The sequence below is a fragment of the Mchenga conophoros genome, linkage group LG23 (genome assembly GCF_057382185.1).
Source record: "Mchenga conophoros isolate Kocher_MC1m ecotype Shallow Benthic linkage group LG23, M_conophoros_male_GT1.1, whole genome shotgun sequence".
Classification (NCBI taxonomy): Eukaryota; Metazoa; Chordata; class Actinopteri; order Cichliformes; family Cichlidae; genus Mchenga; species Mchenga conophoros.
In genome coordinates, this window is record NC_140547.1 from 19,797,876 (window position 1) to 19,812,191 (window position 14,316).

The following is a 14,316-nucleotide window of genomic DNA, read 5'->3' on the forward strand; positions in this document are numbered from 1 at the left end:
TCTTTTTCAACCATGTTGGTGCTTGACTTGACTGGTACTTTTTTTTTTTTGCTCAATTTGAGTACTCAAAGCACTTTGTTACTGCTACATTCACACAATTGCTTTTTACTATGCCTAAGGACTGAAATTCATGCATTCACACTCTGATGGATGGGGTCTGATGGATCTGGGGCCAACTGGGGTTAAGTATCTTGCTAAGGATGTGTTGACATACAGTTTGGAGATCAAGCCACAAACCAAAGCACTAAATTATAAAGTACTCACATGTGAAACTTTGGTGCTCCTTATATGTTTATTTATTATAGGCACAGCAACTCCACTTACTACAGACTATGCAGCTGACAATGACTCCTTCCTGCCCATCTATTTGCTTCCAGTAGTTAGCCAATTAGAGGAAAGCGCACATGTAGTGAGGATAATGATAGCTTTGTGTTATCCATTATGTATTATCTAGTCCCATAAAAAAACATACAAAACTGGGCATAAGCATAACAGGAGCTCTTTAAAATCTGATTGGCTGTGTCATGATAAATTTCATGCTGGAAGTCATACTAAACATTCTTTGGCGTGGTTGCCAGAGGGGCAACCTCCATGATTGGAGGATTTTACTTTCAGCAGTGCTATCTGGGACTTGCAGTTCTCCCTTGAAGTTTTGATGACTCAGTTAAAACCCAACTAGCCCAATCAGTCAGTTTAAACACTCCGTCCCCCTCCCTCTCCATAGAGGTCGTTACCCTCTACACCTCCCCTCCTCTCGGCTATCTTATCTCTACATTCAGACTCCATTACTCCACTCAACACAGAGGGTTTTCCAGGCTGATCTCATAAACATCTAGGACCATGTTCTGGTGTATACGTCTGTCCCTGGGACTCCTGTTCTTTCATCTGGCTGCTGCTCATGGTATGTTTATAAAACTGTATGTTTAGCTTTTAACAATGACACATCATAGAAGTGGGGAAGAATATGGTGTTTAAGCTGAGAGAGAAAGAAATACCACTATGTTGAATGCATTGGGTTTTTTAGAGGGGGTGTTGTGGGTGAGGGTGATTGACAGATGGCAGGTGACACGTGACCCCACCCCGTGTGTTTGGTGTGTTGTGTGTGATGTCAGCATGACAGCAGCATGCATGCCACACGGGAAATACTCTACTAAATCATCATAATTTTCTTTATCATTGAAAATGGACTTTTGAACAATAATTGTATAAATAACAATATAAAAACTTCTGATTTATTTGTGAAAATACTAAATAAAGCAAAAACAAAAAAGAAAGGGTAAGAAGATGCCTATACGGAACCTGCACATAGCCACTATGACATCACTTATTGGTTTCTGGACATTTTGCTGCAGCACAAGCATTTTAGCTGTTATGCTAGTTTGTTGTTATGCTAGTATGGTTAATTACCATATTTGTACCATTTTACTGCTTCTTTACACCACATTTAAGATATGTGTTTATCTGGTCTTTAGGGTTTTGAAGACTAGCTGTATATAAAAGATAAATATAGCTTCTATCACATAAATGGATTGAAGTTCACTTTTAAAGTTTTGACTTTTTGGTATTATGGTCTAAGGAGCCTGGAAAGAAAAGTGTCTGGACTTCTTTAAGTTGCTACAAGACGTTTCGCCTCTCATCCTGAAGAAGCTTCTTCAGTTCTAGGGTCAAATGGTGGAGAATCCCAGATTTAAGCCCTTTCGCAGTGTCCCCCAAGAGGGACAATGGACCTCCTAATGATCCTAATCACACGAGCCAAGGTGTGAAAACGGGTGTGGGTCACAATCAGCCAAGATTTCAGGTGAGCTCATTGGGAAACCTGGCCCCACCCTATGATGTGATTTCCTGAGGTCAGATGACCCAGGCTGTGAGTGGGCGTTAAGGCGTCTGGGAAGGGATCTCAAGACTGGATTATAAATGGCAGACAGTTGGTGTCGTAAGCCACCACCTCTGTTCAAAGATGGTCTTTCACAGTGGACATAGATGGCTTTGTTCACTTAGCGGTCCATCTGCATCTAAAAGACAAAGGTCGCTCATTTGAGGATGCCAATGTTCACATTTTGGACAGAGAAGACAGATGGTTTGAAAGATGGGATCTGCTAGGAGCTGCTGCCATTCCCTTTCGAGGCCTTCCCCAAACTACAGCACAATTCACATCCAGGCAGTTCACCTTTATCTACTAAAACGCTGTCAAACCTAAAATGAGGACGTGAGCCCAGCTGGTGAATGTGTGTTTGTCAACAGGAGGTACAAAGCAGTTCCCTGCATAACCATTGCAGCAGTTTAGTCCAAAATGCCTCTTTAAACTCATTCCCGTCGCATGTAGGACTCTGCCAGGCAAACCCTTTGTCAATGATTATATTTGTAGTTTTAATGGAAAGAATTTGTGGATTTAGTCGGGTGGCGGTAAACTTCCATTTTGTTGGTCTCAGAATCTCATCTCTGCTTTTGCAGCCTATGTTGGCTTCATCAGGTGGTTTTCAGTTGATTGTGAAGCAGCGGGTATGTGTCAGGGCTCTGTGTGCGGGGAGGTGGAGATGTGGATCCAAGTGCAGGACTCTGAAACGGAAATATAACTGAAAACCACAGCTTTATTGCTGGCACCAACAAAACAGAAATCAAACATGAAAACACTAACTGGAACACACAGGCAGGGTCTGAGGGTACAAAACGACACAGAGCATGGGAAAACACAGGGCTTATGTACACAGGGTAGTAATGAGGGAATGGGCAACAGGAGGGAGACACAGCTGGGAGAGATCAGGGCTAACGAGACAGGGGGAAACAAAGCTGCACACACTAACCTAAGACAAAGACTTTCACAATAAAACAGGAAACATGAAACACTACTAAAAGACACGGACAGAAAATACATGAAACTGTGGTGGACCACTAGAGGGCTCCACTCACACCCAGTGTATAGGAAGTGTGTTCCTGTGTTTTGTGGCGCGATATGCGCAGTTGATGTTGGAGACAAATAAAGAAGGAGTGAGAACTGAGAGCTCTGTGTCGTTGATGCTTACTTCCACATTGGTGACCCCTGACTCGAGCATGCAACGGGCCGTAGATAACGCAGACTCCGCTATGGATGCATCAGCGGCCGCCGGACCTCCGCCTCCTGTTGCAGCTACGTTCGCTGTGGCGCTGAAACTGCCGGACTTTTGGCTCCATGACCCCCCGTCATGGTTTGTACACGTGGAGGCCCTTCGCGGCATCTCAGCTGACGACACGAAGTATCACCATGTGGTGGCCTCGCTCGACCCGCTGGCCACCCGTCGCGCGATGGCGCTCCTCCGGGACCCACCCGCCCAAGGGAAATACGCCGCCCTCAAAGACCTGCTTCTTCGGCGCTATGCCCTCTCCGACGCCGAACGAGCCGAAAAGCTCCTCAACCTGTCAGGCTTGGGTGGTGTTACCGCGCTCGAGCTCATGGAGAACATGCTATCGTTGCTCGGGCCGGATGACAGTGGTTTCCTCTTCGTGCACCTCTTCCTCCGCCAACTACCGGCCGCCGTGAGAGCTGTCCTCACGAACTCTCCGCTTCTGCCTGCGAAGGATTATCGCTCCCTGGCTGAAGAAGCGGATCGCATTCTCCTGGCTAGCCGCACTTTCGACGTTCACGCCCTGGCTACGGACACGCCAGCGGCACCTTCCACGCCTCCACCTGCCTCCCCCGGAGCATCCGCCCCCTTGCTGACGGCAGGGATTGCTACACGCCGGCACCGCGGAAAGAGCATCTGTTTCTACCATCAGCGTTTTGGCGACAGAGCGCGTCGCTGCCTGCCGCCTTGCGCTTTCAGGGCCCAGGGAAATGGACCCGCCAGCGCGCCGTAGCAGCCGCGACCGCTGGCAATACAGAAAGGCTGCTCTTCATAGAGGACTCTCGCTCCGGGAGACGTTTTCTCGTGGACTCCGGCTCCCAGAAGAGCCTCCTTCCCCCTACCGCTGCCGACGGACTAGCAGCGAACTGTGGGCCGCAGCTCATTGCAGCTAATGGCTCTCCCATCAAAACATTTGGGGAAAGGTTGGTGACTGTTTGTTTTCATGGCCGGGATTTCCAGTGGAACTTTGTTGTTGCCGCTAGCTCTGTACCTATTTGGGGTGCTGATTTCCTGTGTGCTCATGGACTACTTGTCGATGTTGCTAACAGGCGTTTAATCGATGCTCTCTCGTTTTCTTCGCTACCCTGTTTTACTCGGGCCGCTGAGCCCCTGATTCGGGCTAATGTAGTGACCTCCAGGGATGCTTTTCAGCGTTTGCTTTTAGAGTTCCCATCGCTGTCTGTCCCTAATTTCTCTAGCACGGTAACGAAGCATGGGGTTGAGCATTATATTCCCACGGTCGGGCCCCCGGTGTTCGCGCGCGCGCCGCCTCAACCCCGCGAAACTGTCCGTCGCTCGGGAAGAGTTTGCAGCCATGGAGCGCCTTGGCATTGTACAGCGTTCGAACAGTGCATGGGCCTCTCCGCTTCACATGGTGCCCAAATCGGACGGTCGTTGGCGGCCATGCGGAGATTTCCGCCGTTTAAATAATGCCACGGAGAATGACCGTTATCCCATCCCCCACATTCAGGATTTTTTTGCCATTCTCGCTGGAACGTCGATTTTTTCTAAAATTGACTTGGTGCGGGGGTATCACCAGGTTCCCGTTCGGCTTGTTCGAGTTTTTGCGCATGCCGTTTGGCCTGAAAGGTGCCGCCCAGACCTTTCAGCGGCTGATGGACTCCGTTTTGCGTGGGCTGCTGTTCGTTTTTGTTTATCTGGACGATATATTGGTGGCCAGCTGCTCAGCGAGCCAGCACGAGTCCCATCTGCGCCAGGTTTTCCAGCGTTTGGCAGCGCACGGCCTGATCATCAACCCTTCCAAGTGCCAGTTTGGGTTGCCTGTTCTGGATTTCCTCGGGCACCGCATTTCCGCTGAAGGTGTGGTTCCGTTGCCCGACAGAGTCCAGGCCGTTTCGGCTTTCCCGCGTCCCACGTCGGTTAAAGCGTTGCAGGAGTTCTTGGGGATGATAAATTTTTACAACCGCTTTCTCCCCAGAGCTGCCCACCTGCTACAGCCACTCTATGCTGCCTTAAAAGGTAAAACAGCCAAAGATCCGGTTGACTGGCTGCCAGAACGCGTCCGTGCGTTTTCCGCAGCCAAGTCTGCGCTGGCTGACGCCGCCCTGCTGGCCCACCCGCTTCCGTCGGCGGAAATCGCGTTGACCACCGACGCCTCTGACGTGGCAGTGGGTGGGGTGTTGGAACAGCGGGTTTCAGGTCTCTGGCAACCGCTTGCCTTTTTCAGTCATACGCTCCGGGATGCTGAACGCAAGTACAGTGTTTTTGACAGGGAGTTGCTGGCCCTGCACCTCGCGACACGACATTTTCGTTTTTTCCTCGAGGGTCGCAACTTTACTGCGTACGTTGACCACAAACCTTTGACGTTTGCGATGTCCAAGGTCTCTGACCCATGAAGCGCACGCCAGCAGCGCCAGTTGGCGGCCATTTCTGAGTTTACCACAGACATTCAGCATGTGGCTGGTAAGTCCAATCACGTCGCTGACTGTCTCTCACACATGTTGGTTTCTCCGGTGTATGTCGGCATCGGTATGTCGGCCGCCCCCGCCTGGTGGTTCCCCTTTCGTGGCGTCGTCGTGGTTTTGACTCGGTGCATGCCCTCTCTCATCCCGGCGTCCGGGCCTCGGTCAAGCTGGTCAGCGCCAGGTTTGTTTGGCCGGGCCTTCGCAAGACGGTGAAAGGATGGGCAGCGGTTTGTGTCCCATGCCAACGCTCAAAAATCCACCGGCACACACAGGCACCCCTCGAACCTTTCCGTGTCCCGGGTAGGCGTTTCGATCACGTTCATGTGGACCTGGTTGGTCCCTTGCCGCAGTTACAGGGTTTCACGCACCTTTTGACTGTGGTGGACCGCACAACCAGGTGGCCGGAGGTGGTACCCCTGGCGTCCACGGCAGCGGCGACGGTGGCCAGGGCATTTTTGTCAACGTGGGTTTCACGTTTCGGCCCCCCTGCTGACATTACCTCGGACAGGGGCCCCCAGTTTGTTTCCGAGCTTTGGTCTGCTATGGCTGACAGCCTGGGAGTCAAGGTCCACCGCACCACAGCATACCACCCTCAAGCTAATGGGATGTGCGAACGGTTTCACCGGTCACTTAAGGCCGCGCTCCGTGCTTCCTTAACAAGTGGCGACTGGGTCGACCATCTTCCGTGGGTTTTGCTGGGTTTTGCTGGGATTGCGTTAAAGAAGAACTCGGGGCTTCCCCAGCTGAACTGGTCCTCGGCCAGCCTCTCCGGGTCCCCGGGGAATTCTTACCTGAGAGCCCCCCCCCCCCATGTTTCGATACCTCTTTGTTGCCTTTTCGCCCCCCAAGAGACTCATTTCCTGTTCCTGGTCCTGTGCACCACTGCCTGCCTGACACTTTTGTTCCGAGTTCATTGGACTCTGCTCGTTTCGTTTTCGTCGGGCACGATGCCCATAGGACTCCACTGCGTCCACCATATTACGGGCCATACAGGGTTCTTAAACCAGGCAACAAACATTTCATTTTGGACTTTGGCGGTCGGCAGGAAGTTGTCTCTGTTGACAGACTTAAGCTTGCACGTTTTGCAAGAGGATCAGGTGGTCCCGGCCCAGGCCCCTCGCCGCGGCCGCCCACCTGCCACCGGGCTGATGGATTCTGTTTTTTTCCCCAGGAGCGACCCAAAATCAACGGAGTCCGAGTCGTCTGCAGGTTTTTCTGACCGCCAGTGCCAGCCTCGCTCCCGGGCTGGGTTGCCCTCTGTCAGTTCCCCACCCCCCCAGTTCAGCCGTTCCGGCCGTTTGCTTAAGCCCCGGGTCCTGGACTAGTTCTGCTGGGTGTTCGGGGGGGCATGTGTGGTGGACCACTAGAGGGCTCCACTCACACCCAGTGTATAGGAAGTGTGTTCCTGTGTTTTGTGGCGCGATATGCGCAGTTGATGTTGGAGGCGAATAAAGAAGGAGTGAGAACTGAGAGCTCTGTGTCGTTGATGCTTACCTCCACAAAACCACAATTCCTAAAACATGGATAAACAGAAACATGAAACTCTAATAATAAACATCATCACAACAAGAGAATGAGAAAACAATCCAAAACACCAAGATAACTGAAACACAAAGTACCAGAGAAACAAAGAATAATCCATGATGCAAAAGTAAACCAAAACATAATAAACTCAATTGCTGGGTCCAACGGACCCAGAACCGTGACAGTATGAGAATCAGCACTTCCACATCTGAAGCCATAGTCCTCTGCAATGAAAGGTTGGAGTGTCACATGTGAGGGGAGGAGACATTGACCCTGCACCACACTGGTCCATCAGTGAGAGAGAGCAATTTACCAGCAGCCTACTTCCCAACCTCATCTATGGCCACTAGCACTGGGTAATGGCCAACAGATCACAGTTGCAGAAATTAGTTTTCTCCAAAGAGTGGCTGTGCTCAGCCTTAGCCATAGGGTAAGAAATTCAGTCATTTGGCAGGTCTCAAATTACAGATGGTAATCCTCCACATCAGAAGGAGTCAGCTGAGGGTGAGGTGTTCTGGGTGTGTTCTACTGGGAAACAGTACATGAATGCCTATGAATGCCTTTGTGCTCCAGAGTTTCCAGAGTTTCAGCTATTTAGATAGATAGCTATATAGCTTCAGCTATAGATAATCCGTAGAAAATAGACAATGGAAATGGTATAAGAACCATTAAGACACAGCAAGTCATATTATCTGTTAGGTCAGACCTAGTCAGATTAACAGTATTTTGTCTCTATCTGTCATTCTGCAATTCATCCCATGTAAACAATAACGTGGCGCACAGCATGACGTGAAAAAAGGCACATACCTTTGACGTTGCAACGAACTCTGTATTCCAAGGAGTTTTAAAAAAATCTCAGTTTTCGGTGATTTGAAACGCCGTTGACGAAACAACTGCGTTTTCAAAAATACTCGTGCAGCTGCGGACATAGCGTAAAAGAGAGTAGTTTATTTTATTACTACCTGCAATTTATTGCAGATTACTTGTATTTGCTTAATTGTTTACTAAATGTTTGAGCTGTGAAATAAACCGCAATGGAGCAAAGTATGGGTGTGTGTGTGGTTGGAGGATGTGTTTGTGCATGCTTGTGTGTGCGCGTGCGAGGGGGGGGGGCGCGAACATTTTTTTTGTAAAACAAAGGGGGGCCGAACAAAAAGAGGTTGGGAACCACTGTGTTAGGTAATTACATTAAGAATATTCCAGAAGGGGCGGGCTGCCCATAGACATGAATGTGAGTGCGAATGGTTGTCTGTCTCTCTGTGTTTGCCCTGCAACAGACTGTCAGTGTCTTTTTTATGTTAACATGTTAAACTTAAGGAAGTGTGCAGCTGTTATGAAGGGCAAAATTAGCTATAGAAAGGAGTTATTTGTATCAGACTGTAAATATGTTATTTTAACTGTAAAGATGGACATTTTAACATGGGTGTCTATGGGGACTCATTCACTTTAGGAGCCAGCCTCAAGTGGACATTAGAAGAAGTGTTTCTGGCACTTCAAGTGTTGCTTCATGACTTTTTCAAAATGCACTAAAACGAAATCATTAAATTAAATACCGATGTTTAATTTAATGTTTTACATTTTTTTTCTCAGTCTTCTTAGACAGCCAAGTGGCCAATCAAGTGCTGAATCGAAGGATACGAGCTAACAGCATTTTTGAGGAGTGGAAAAAAGGCAACATGGAAAGAGAATGTGTGGAGGAGCGCTGTAGCTGGGAAGAGGCGCGAGAGATATTTGAAGACAAAGAAAAAACTGTATTAACCTTTATTTTAATACATTTAAATTTGCACTCAAACATTACAAAATTTTAGGAAATATTAGAAAAGATTATTGTAAATATTAGGAATCATATGTCTAAATTATGGTATTTTCCATTATTAACTATTATTTAGTGATGGAAAATCTGGCTTTTAGATCTTTTGAGCAATTTAATTTTCTTTTGTGTTTTTTCAGGATGAATTCTGGGCCAAGTATATTGGTAAGTTTTTGTATTAAAATCTTAGAAATGCTGAAACTTTACAAATAATACCCTGAAAGGACATTAGAATATATGTACAATTACCAACTGAAAGAGGACAGCTGCTAAAATGTAACCTTGTACTTTGACCACTACAGTCAAACACTTGCTTCAATCTGCTGTTCATGTCCCACAGATGGAGATGCATGTATATCATCACCCTGTGTTAATGGCGGCCAATGCAAAGATGGAATTGGCAGCTACGCTTGCTACTGCCAAGAAGGGTACAAGGGCTTCAACTGTGAAATTGGTGAAGAACTTCAAATTTCACTTACTGCCTTTCAGAAAAACATATTAACTTATTCTGGTCAATAATACAATCTTGTAGATATACTGTAAGGTTAGTAATGGTTAAGTTTTGGTCAAGTTTTGCTAATGTTTGAAAGCTCCCATCCATTTTCAGTATCTTATCTGAAAAAAACTATTGCCACAAAAAGGGAAAACTGCTCATTTCAGAAGGAGTTTTCTAACCTTTCTGGAGGTTATATTACTTCAGTATAGATAGCAGTGGGGACAAAAACATGGCTGGCTGAGCCTCCTCTCGCTAGTTTTCCTGGGATAGCCTGACCTTTCTTGAGGTAGGATGGTAAACAATAGTAAAAATCTGCAGAAGAAAAGGAACCAAAGACCCTGTTACAACATGAGCTGTTTCATGGACGCAGGGTTCCTGTGGCCACTTTCTGCATTGTCAGCATGTTTTGGGTCATTGTTATTGTGGACCCATCCATAACAACTTTTCTGTGTTCTGGCTGATGAAAGGAGGTGCTGAAAAAGGGAGGAACACCCACTCTGGGTAAGGGATAAGTTACTGCCCTAAGTGGAGGATTTCAAGTATCTTCTTGTTCACAAGTGAGGGGAGTGAGAAACTGACACAGATTTAGGCAGCGTCAACAGTGATGCGGATGCCATACTTTTCTATTTTGGTGAAGATCATAAAAGCCAAACTCTCGATTTCATGGTCATTCTATGTTCCTACCCTTACATAGGATCACAGACTTTGGGTAGATGAACATTCTGTATGAAGGGATAGATATGAATATAACCAGGATACTGGCAGTTTGGCAATTGTTCAGATGTTAAGCATAATCTCAACCATTCCAAATTGTAAACCATGCACATCTGTGACGATGTAAAAGTTTTTTCAGAAACCTACTTTGTTTTTTTAACAGTGGCACCATCGATCTTAACTGTGTCTGTGTCTTTGCAGTTATTCCTCAGCTCTGTGAGGACAAAAATGGTGGTTGTGAACATTTCTGCGATGTGATACAGAGAAGAATTCATTGCTTCTGTGCTGATGGATACTTCCTGGCATCAGATGACAAATCCTGCCACTCCAACGGTGAGAGAGGCTTAAGAATGTGAATAGTCTTTTACTCAGATGGCAGAACAGTAAAAGAGCACCTAGATCACAGATCAGACTTTGGAAACCATAATGTTGAAATCTTCTGGTCCCAAAACTCAACCTCTCATTACCATACAAACTCTTTCAGAAACGTACAAATGTGGTGCCATCAGCAGCAAAGCCGTTCGGACTGTTTTCTGGTATGAGAGGAAAAACATAACAGAGGGGAACATAACTAAGTTTAACAGCACCGGCAACATCAACTTAACAACACAGCCTTATGTCCAGGATGCTGGTCCAATGTCCTCAGTGTCTGAGAACAAAAGCCAAAACGTGGCACATTATCCTAATTTGGAAAAGATGATTCAGTCTGAAATGGCGAAAATGACTCGTATTGTCAACGGGGAGGACTGTCCACCAGGACAATGCCCATGGCAGGTAGAGACTCTTTCACAAAACGTTTTGGGATTATAATTTAAGAACTTACCTGCCAGATACAGTTTCTGTTTCAGTAAAAAGTAACCCTAACCCATACTATCACCTTCAATCGATCACATGATTCCCTCAGGGTAAACATCTAGAAGGCATTATCAATACTCAGCTGACACCTAAGAGTTCATAGCATTAAACTTCATTTTCACATGTCTTAGACCTCTGCACAGGTTTTATATCGTCAATTCAAATGTTTTTTTCATTTTTGGGGGGGTGGGTGGCTGTTTTTGTCCTCATAGGCTCTCCTTGTGAATGAAGATAATATTGGGTTTTGTGGAGGAACAATACTCAATCAATACATCATCCTGACTGCTGCCCACTGCATGAACCAGTCACGTTACTTCAACGTGAGGCTCGGTAGGTTTGATGAACCAATTGTAAACCTGCGTATATAATTCTAGTTCATCACATTAAGGTAATAATGTCTTTATGCCTATTAAGAAGTAATAAATCTAATTTATGATCTTTAACTTAACTTTATGGTCCATATGACATATTTTTCAATTGTATATTTAATATGATAAATTTTATAACAGATTTTAATGTGGGTATTTTTTTCAAAGTATGAGATATGGTACAGATATACCCTTTTGTCAACTTCTGTAAAAAAGAAATAATGATCACTTACAATTTTTTAATATAGAACATTACCAATGCTGAGGTTATTATGTGCATTTTTTAAGTTGGTAGAAATAGTGCAGTTTAGAACTTTTTGTTGGTTACGCACAGGTTTTAGGCCATGTCCCTTATCGGGACGTGATTAACAGTGTTCTGTTTTCAAAGCGCTTTGTATGCTGTAAAAAAATTTAATTACTATGATTTTTCATTAAAACATCGCTGAACATCTTTGCTTTTTCTCTGCACTCAGGTGAATTTGACAGGTTGGTAAATGAGGGCACTGAAGCTGACCATATTGTGGACACGATCCTCACCCACAGAGGGTACAAGGCAGACACCTACCACAATGACATTGCACTCATCAAATTAACCACACCCATCAAATTCAGCAGGTTCATTGTGCCAGCCTGCATTCCTGAGCAAGAATTTGCTGAAAAGGTGAATTTTTAAAATCATATCATACTATACCATTACATATCACTTTTATTTATACATAACAGGCCTGACCAAAGTGTTGTAACACCAAACATAAAAGAGAGCATAGAGACGTAGACAACAAGGTGGGACAGATGGATGTAGCAGCTGATATAGATAAAATGGGGGTGCAATCATTAAGAGACTTGGATTTGTAAATGAACTGGAAGTCCGTGAACTGAAGGTGAAATTGGACTGACATAATGTTGCTTGCAGCAGATAAAAAGCGAGCTGCAGCATTTTGCATCAGCTGTAGGTGAGCAACGAGTCCTGGGTGATTAAGACAAGGTGTTATAAAAGCAAAGTTACGTTTGGACAAAGGAGGCTTAATTTTTAACCACAGCTAGAACTGGAAAAAACAGGGTTTTACCACTCTGTTCACATGAGAATTGAGCTTTAGAGAATCCATCACACCTAGATTAATAATAGATTTCTCATATGAGGCCAAAGAGGATGCAGATACTGCTGCTGGTGCCACATGAGTTTTATTTTGTTTCTCACTAAAATTCTGAGAATCCCCTGATGTCAATAATGCAAAATGTAATGGAAAATCTAATTTTGAGGTGACGGTGCAATTAGTAAAAGCAAAAAGTTTTATCTTGCTTAATAAACTTTTTCCTATTACTTCAGACGATTGATAAACAACTAGATTTTATACTTGAACAGAGAAGCTTATAAAAAGGTTTGGTTGAGCAAAACATTTGTGTATGCAGCCTTAATCTTTAGTTCATATTTTTTTTAAAAAGAAAGAAAAAAGAAAGAAAGAAACATAAAGAAAAGAAAAAACAACCAAAAAGGAATTTACCAAATTTGTTTGATTATGTGACGTTTATATGACAATCATACATGGATTACCTCTATTGTCAGGTCCTGATGCAGCAGCCGGATGGCATGGTTAGCGGTTTTGGACGTCTCGGCGAGGGTCGGGAGCCATCCAGCATCTTGCAGCGCCTATCTGTACCTTATGTGGACCGTCGAACCTGCATCGAATCCACTCCTTTACGTATCTCGCAGCGTATGTTTTGTGCTGGTTATGACACAATAGCCAAGGATGCCTGCCAAGGTGACAGTGGCGGACCTCATGTCACACGTTACCGTGACACCTACTTTGTCACTGGCGTCGTGAGCTGGGGTGAAGGCTGTGCACGCAAGGGCAAGTATGGTGTTTACACCCAGGTGTCCAAGTACATTCAATGGATCCGTGATGGTATGAAGACGCTGATCCAAAAAAACAAGATCGGCAGCAGGATGAAGAGGAACCATGCCCAAATAACAAGGCTTTATCTGTAAAACATCTGTCACTGAGCAGAGATCGGCCAGACTTTGCACCACTCATGTAATCACTAATGAACAGTCAGAGAAACCTATTCATCCTAGTGCTGCAAAGAGCTGCAAATCCTACCTGTGACGAACAGAATTAGAGTCAGTAATTATTTGGGGGTTCCTCAGGGTACTACTCTTGGTCCTTTATATTTTTAATTTTATTTTATGTAACATTAATTTTGTATTAATGTTTATTTTTCCAGGGCAATCATCTGACATCATATTTCTGAACAATTCAAGTCCATCATTTCCTCTGGGCTCTGATTTTGGTCTTAATTTCCACTTTAGATGTTTCGTGTTCTGGTTGGTTCACTGATTCTTCTGTAAGTCTTTCTCATGAGATTGTTTCCATCAAAGATGTATACTATCTCAAACAGGATACATCCTCTGAAATTTGATTGAATACATTTTTTTTAGTATAATTACATTTTTTTTTAAACAGAATGCATTTCATAATCTCAGCAATTCAATGTTTTGTTCCATGTATGCTTCATGAGTCACTGATAGAAACAAGCTTTTAAACTGAACATGAAGCAAATAAAAGCAAACTATAAGAACATGTTGAAGCCTGATGTCATTTAATGATAAGTATAGCTTGTATTTATAATAGTAATTCAAAAGGTGGAAGAATCTCCAGTGACAGTTTGGAAAAAAGTTGTTTTACAAAATTGTGTTTTTGCTCAAGAAAATGTAAAATTTGTGGCACAATGGTTTTAAAGAACCATCTTATTACTTGATCTGGATAAACTCAATGTTATATAAAAATGTCAGTGATGAAATCTATCCTTGTTTACCTCAAACAAACAAACATGGAGACCTTCTGCTTGTTCTGCTTGTTTTGCTTGTTTTTAAAGGAAAGGCCAGAGTCCACTTCAAGAACAGAGCGTTTACGGGAAACTGCGTGGTCTTTTAACTCTTTAGAGAATCATGTGAATAAAATGTCAAAAAACAAATAATTTTATAAGGACTGGATGTTTATATGTACACAAAAATGCACACCAGTAA

At 44.7% G+C, this 14,316-nt stretch overlaps 1 protein-coding gene across 1 annotated transcript; it reads left to right on the top strand.

Moving 5' to 3' along the window:
* The first annotated feature begins 760 nt into the window (after positions 1 to 760).
* f10 (coagulation factor X) lies at positions 761 to 13,870 on the top strand. Its single transcript, XM_085264595.1, has 9 exons — positions 761 to 901; positions 8,639 to 8,799; positions 8,999 to 9,023; positions 9,199 to 9,312; positions 10,270 to 10,401; positions 10,553 to 10,842; positions 11,136 to 11,253; positions 11,765 to 11,952; positions 12,856 to 13,870. The coding sequence occupies exons 1-9, from the start codon at positions 841 to 843 to the stop codon at positions 13,276 to 13,278; spliced, it is 1,512 nt and encodes a 503-aa protein (XP_085120721.1). The 5' UTR covers positions 761 to 840; the 3' UTR covers positions 13,279 to 13,870.
* Positions 13,871 to 14,316: the final 446 nt, after the last annotated feature.

What these genes read in the sequence shown, in the direction of transcription:
- f10 (XM_085264595.1), top strand. Translation starts at nt 841, where the DNA reads ATGTTCTGGTGTATACGTCTGTCCCTGGGACTCCTGTTCTTTCATCTG. An exon ending in GGGCTTCAACTGTGAAATTG is followed by an intron (nt 9,313 to 10,269) that starts GTGAAGAACTTC and finishes GTGTCTTTGCAG; the next exon opens with TTATTCCTCAGCTCTGTGAG. An exon ending in CAGGACAATGCCCATGGCAG is followed by an intron (nt 10,843 to 11,135) that starts GTAGAGACTCTT and finishes TTGTCCTCATAG; the next exon opens with GCTCTCCTTGTGAATGAAGA.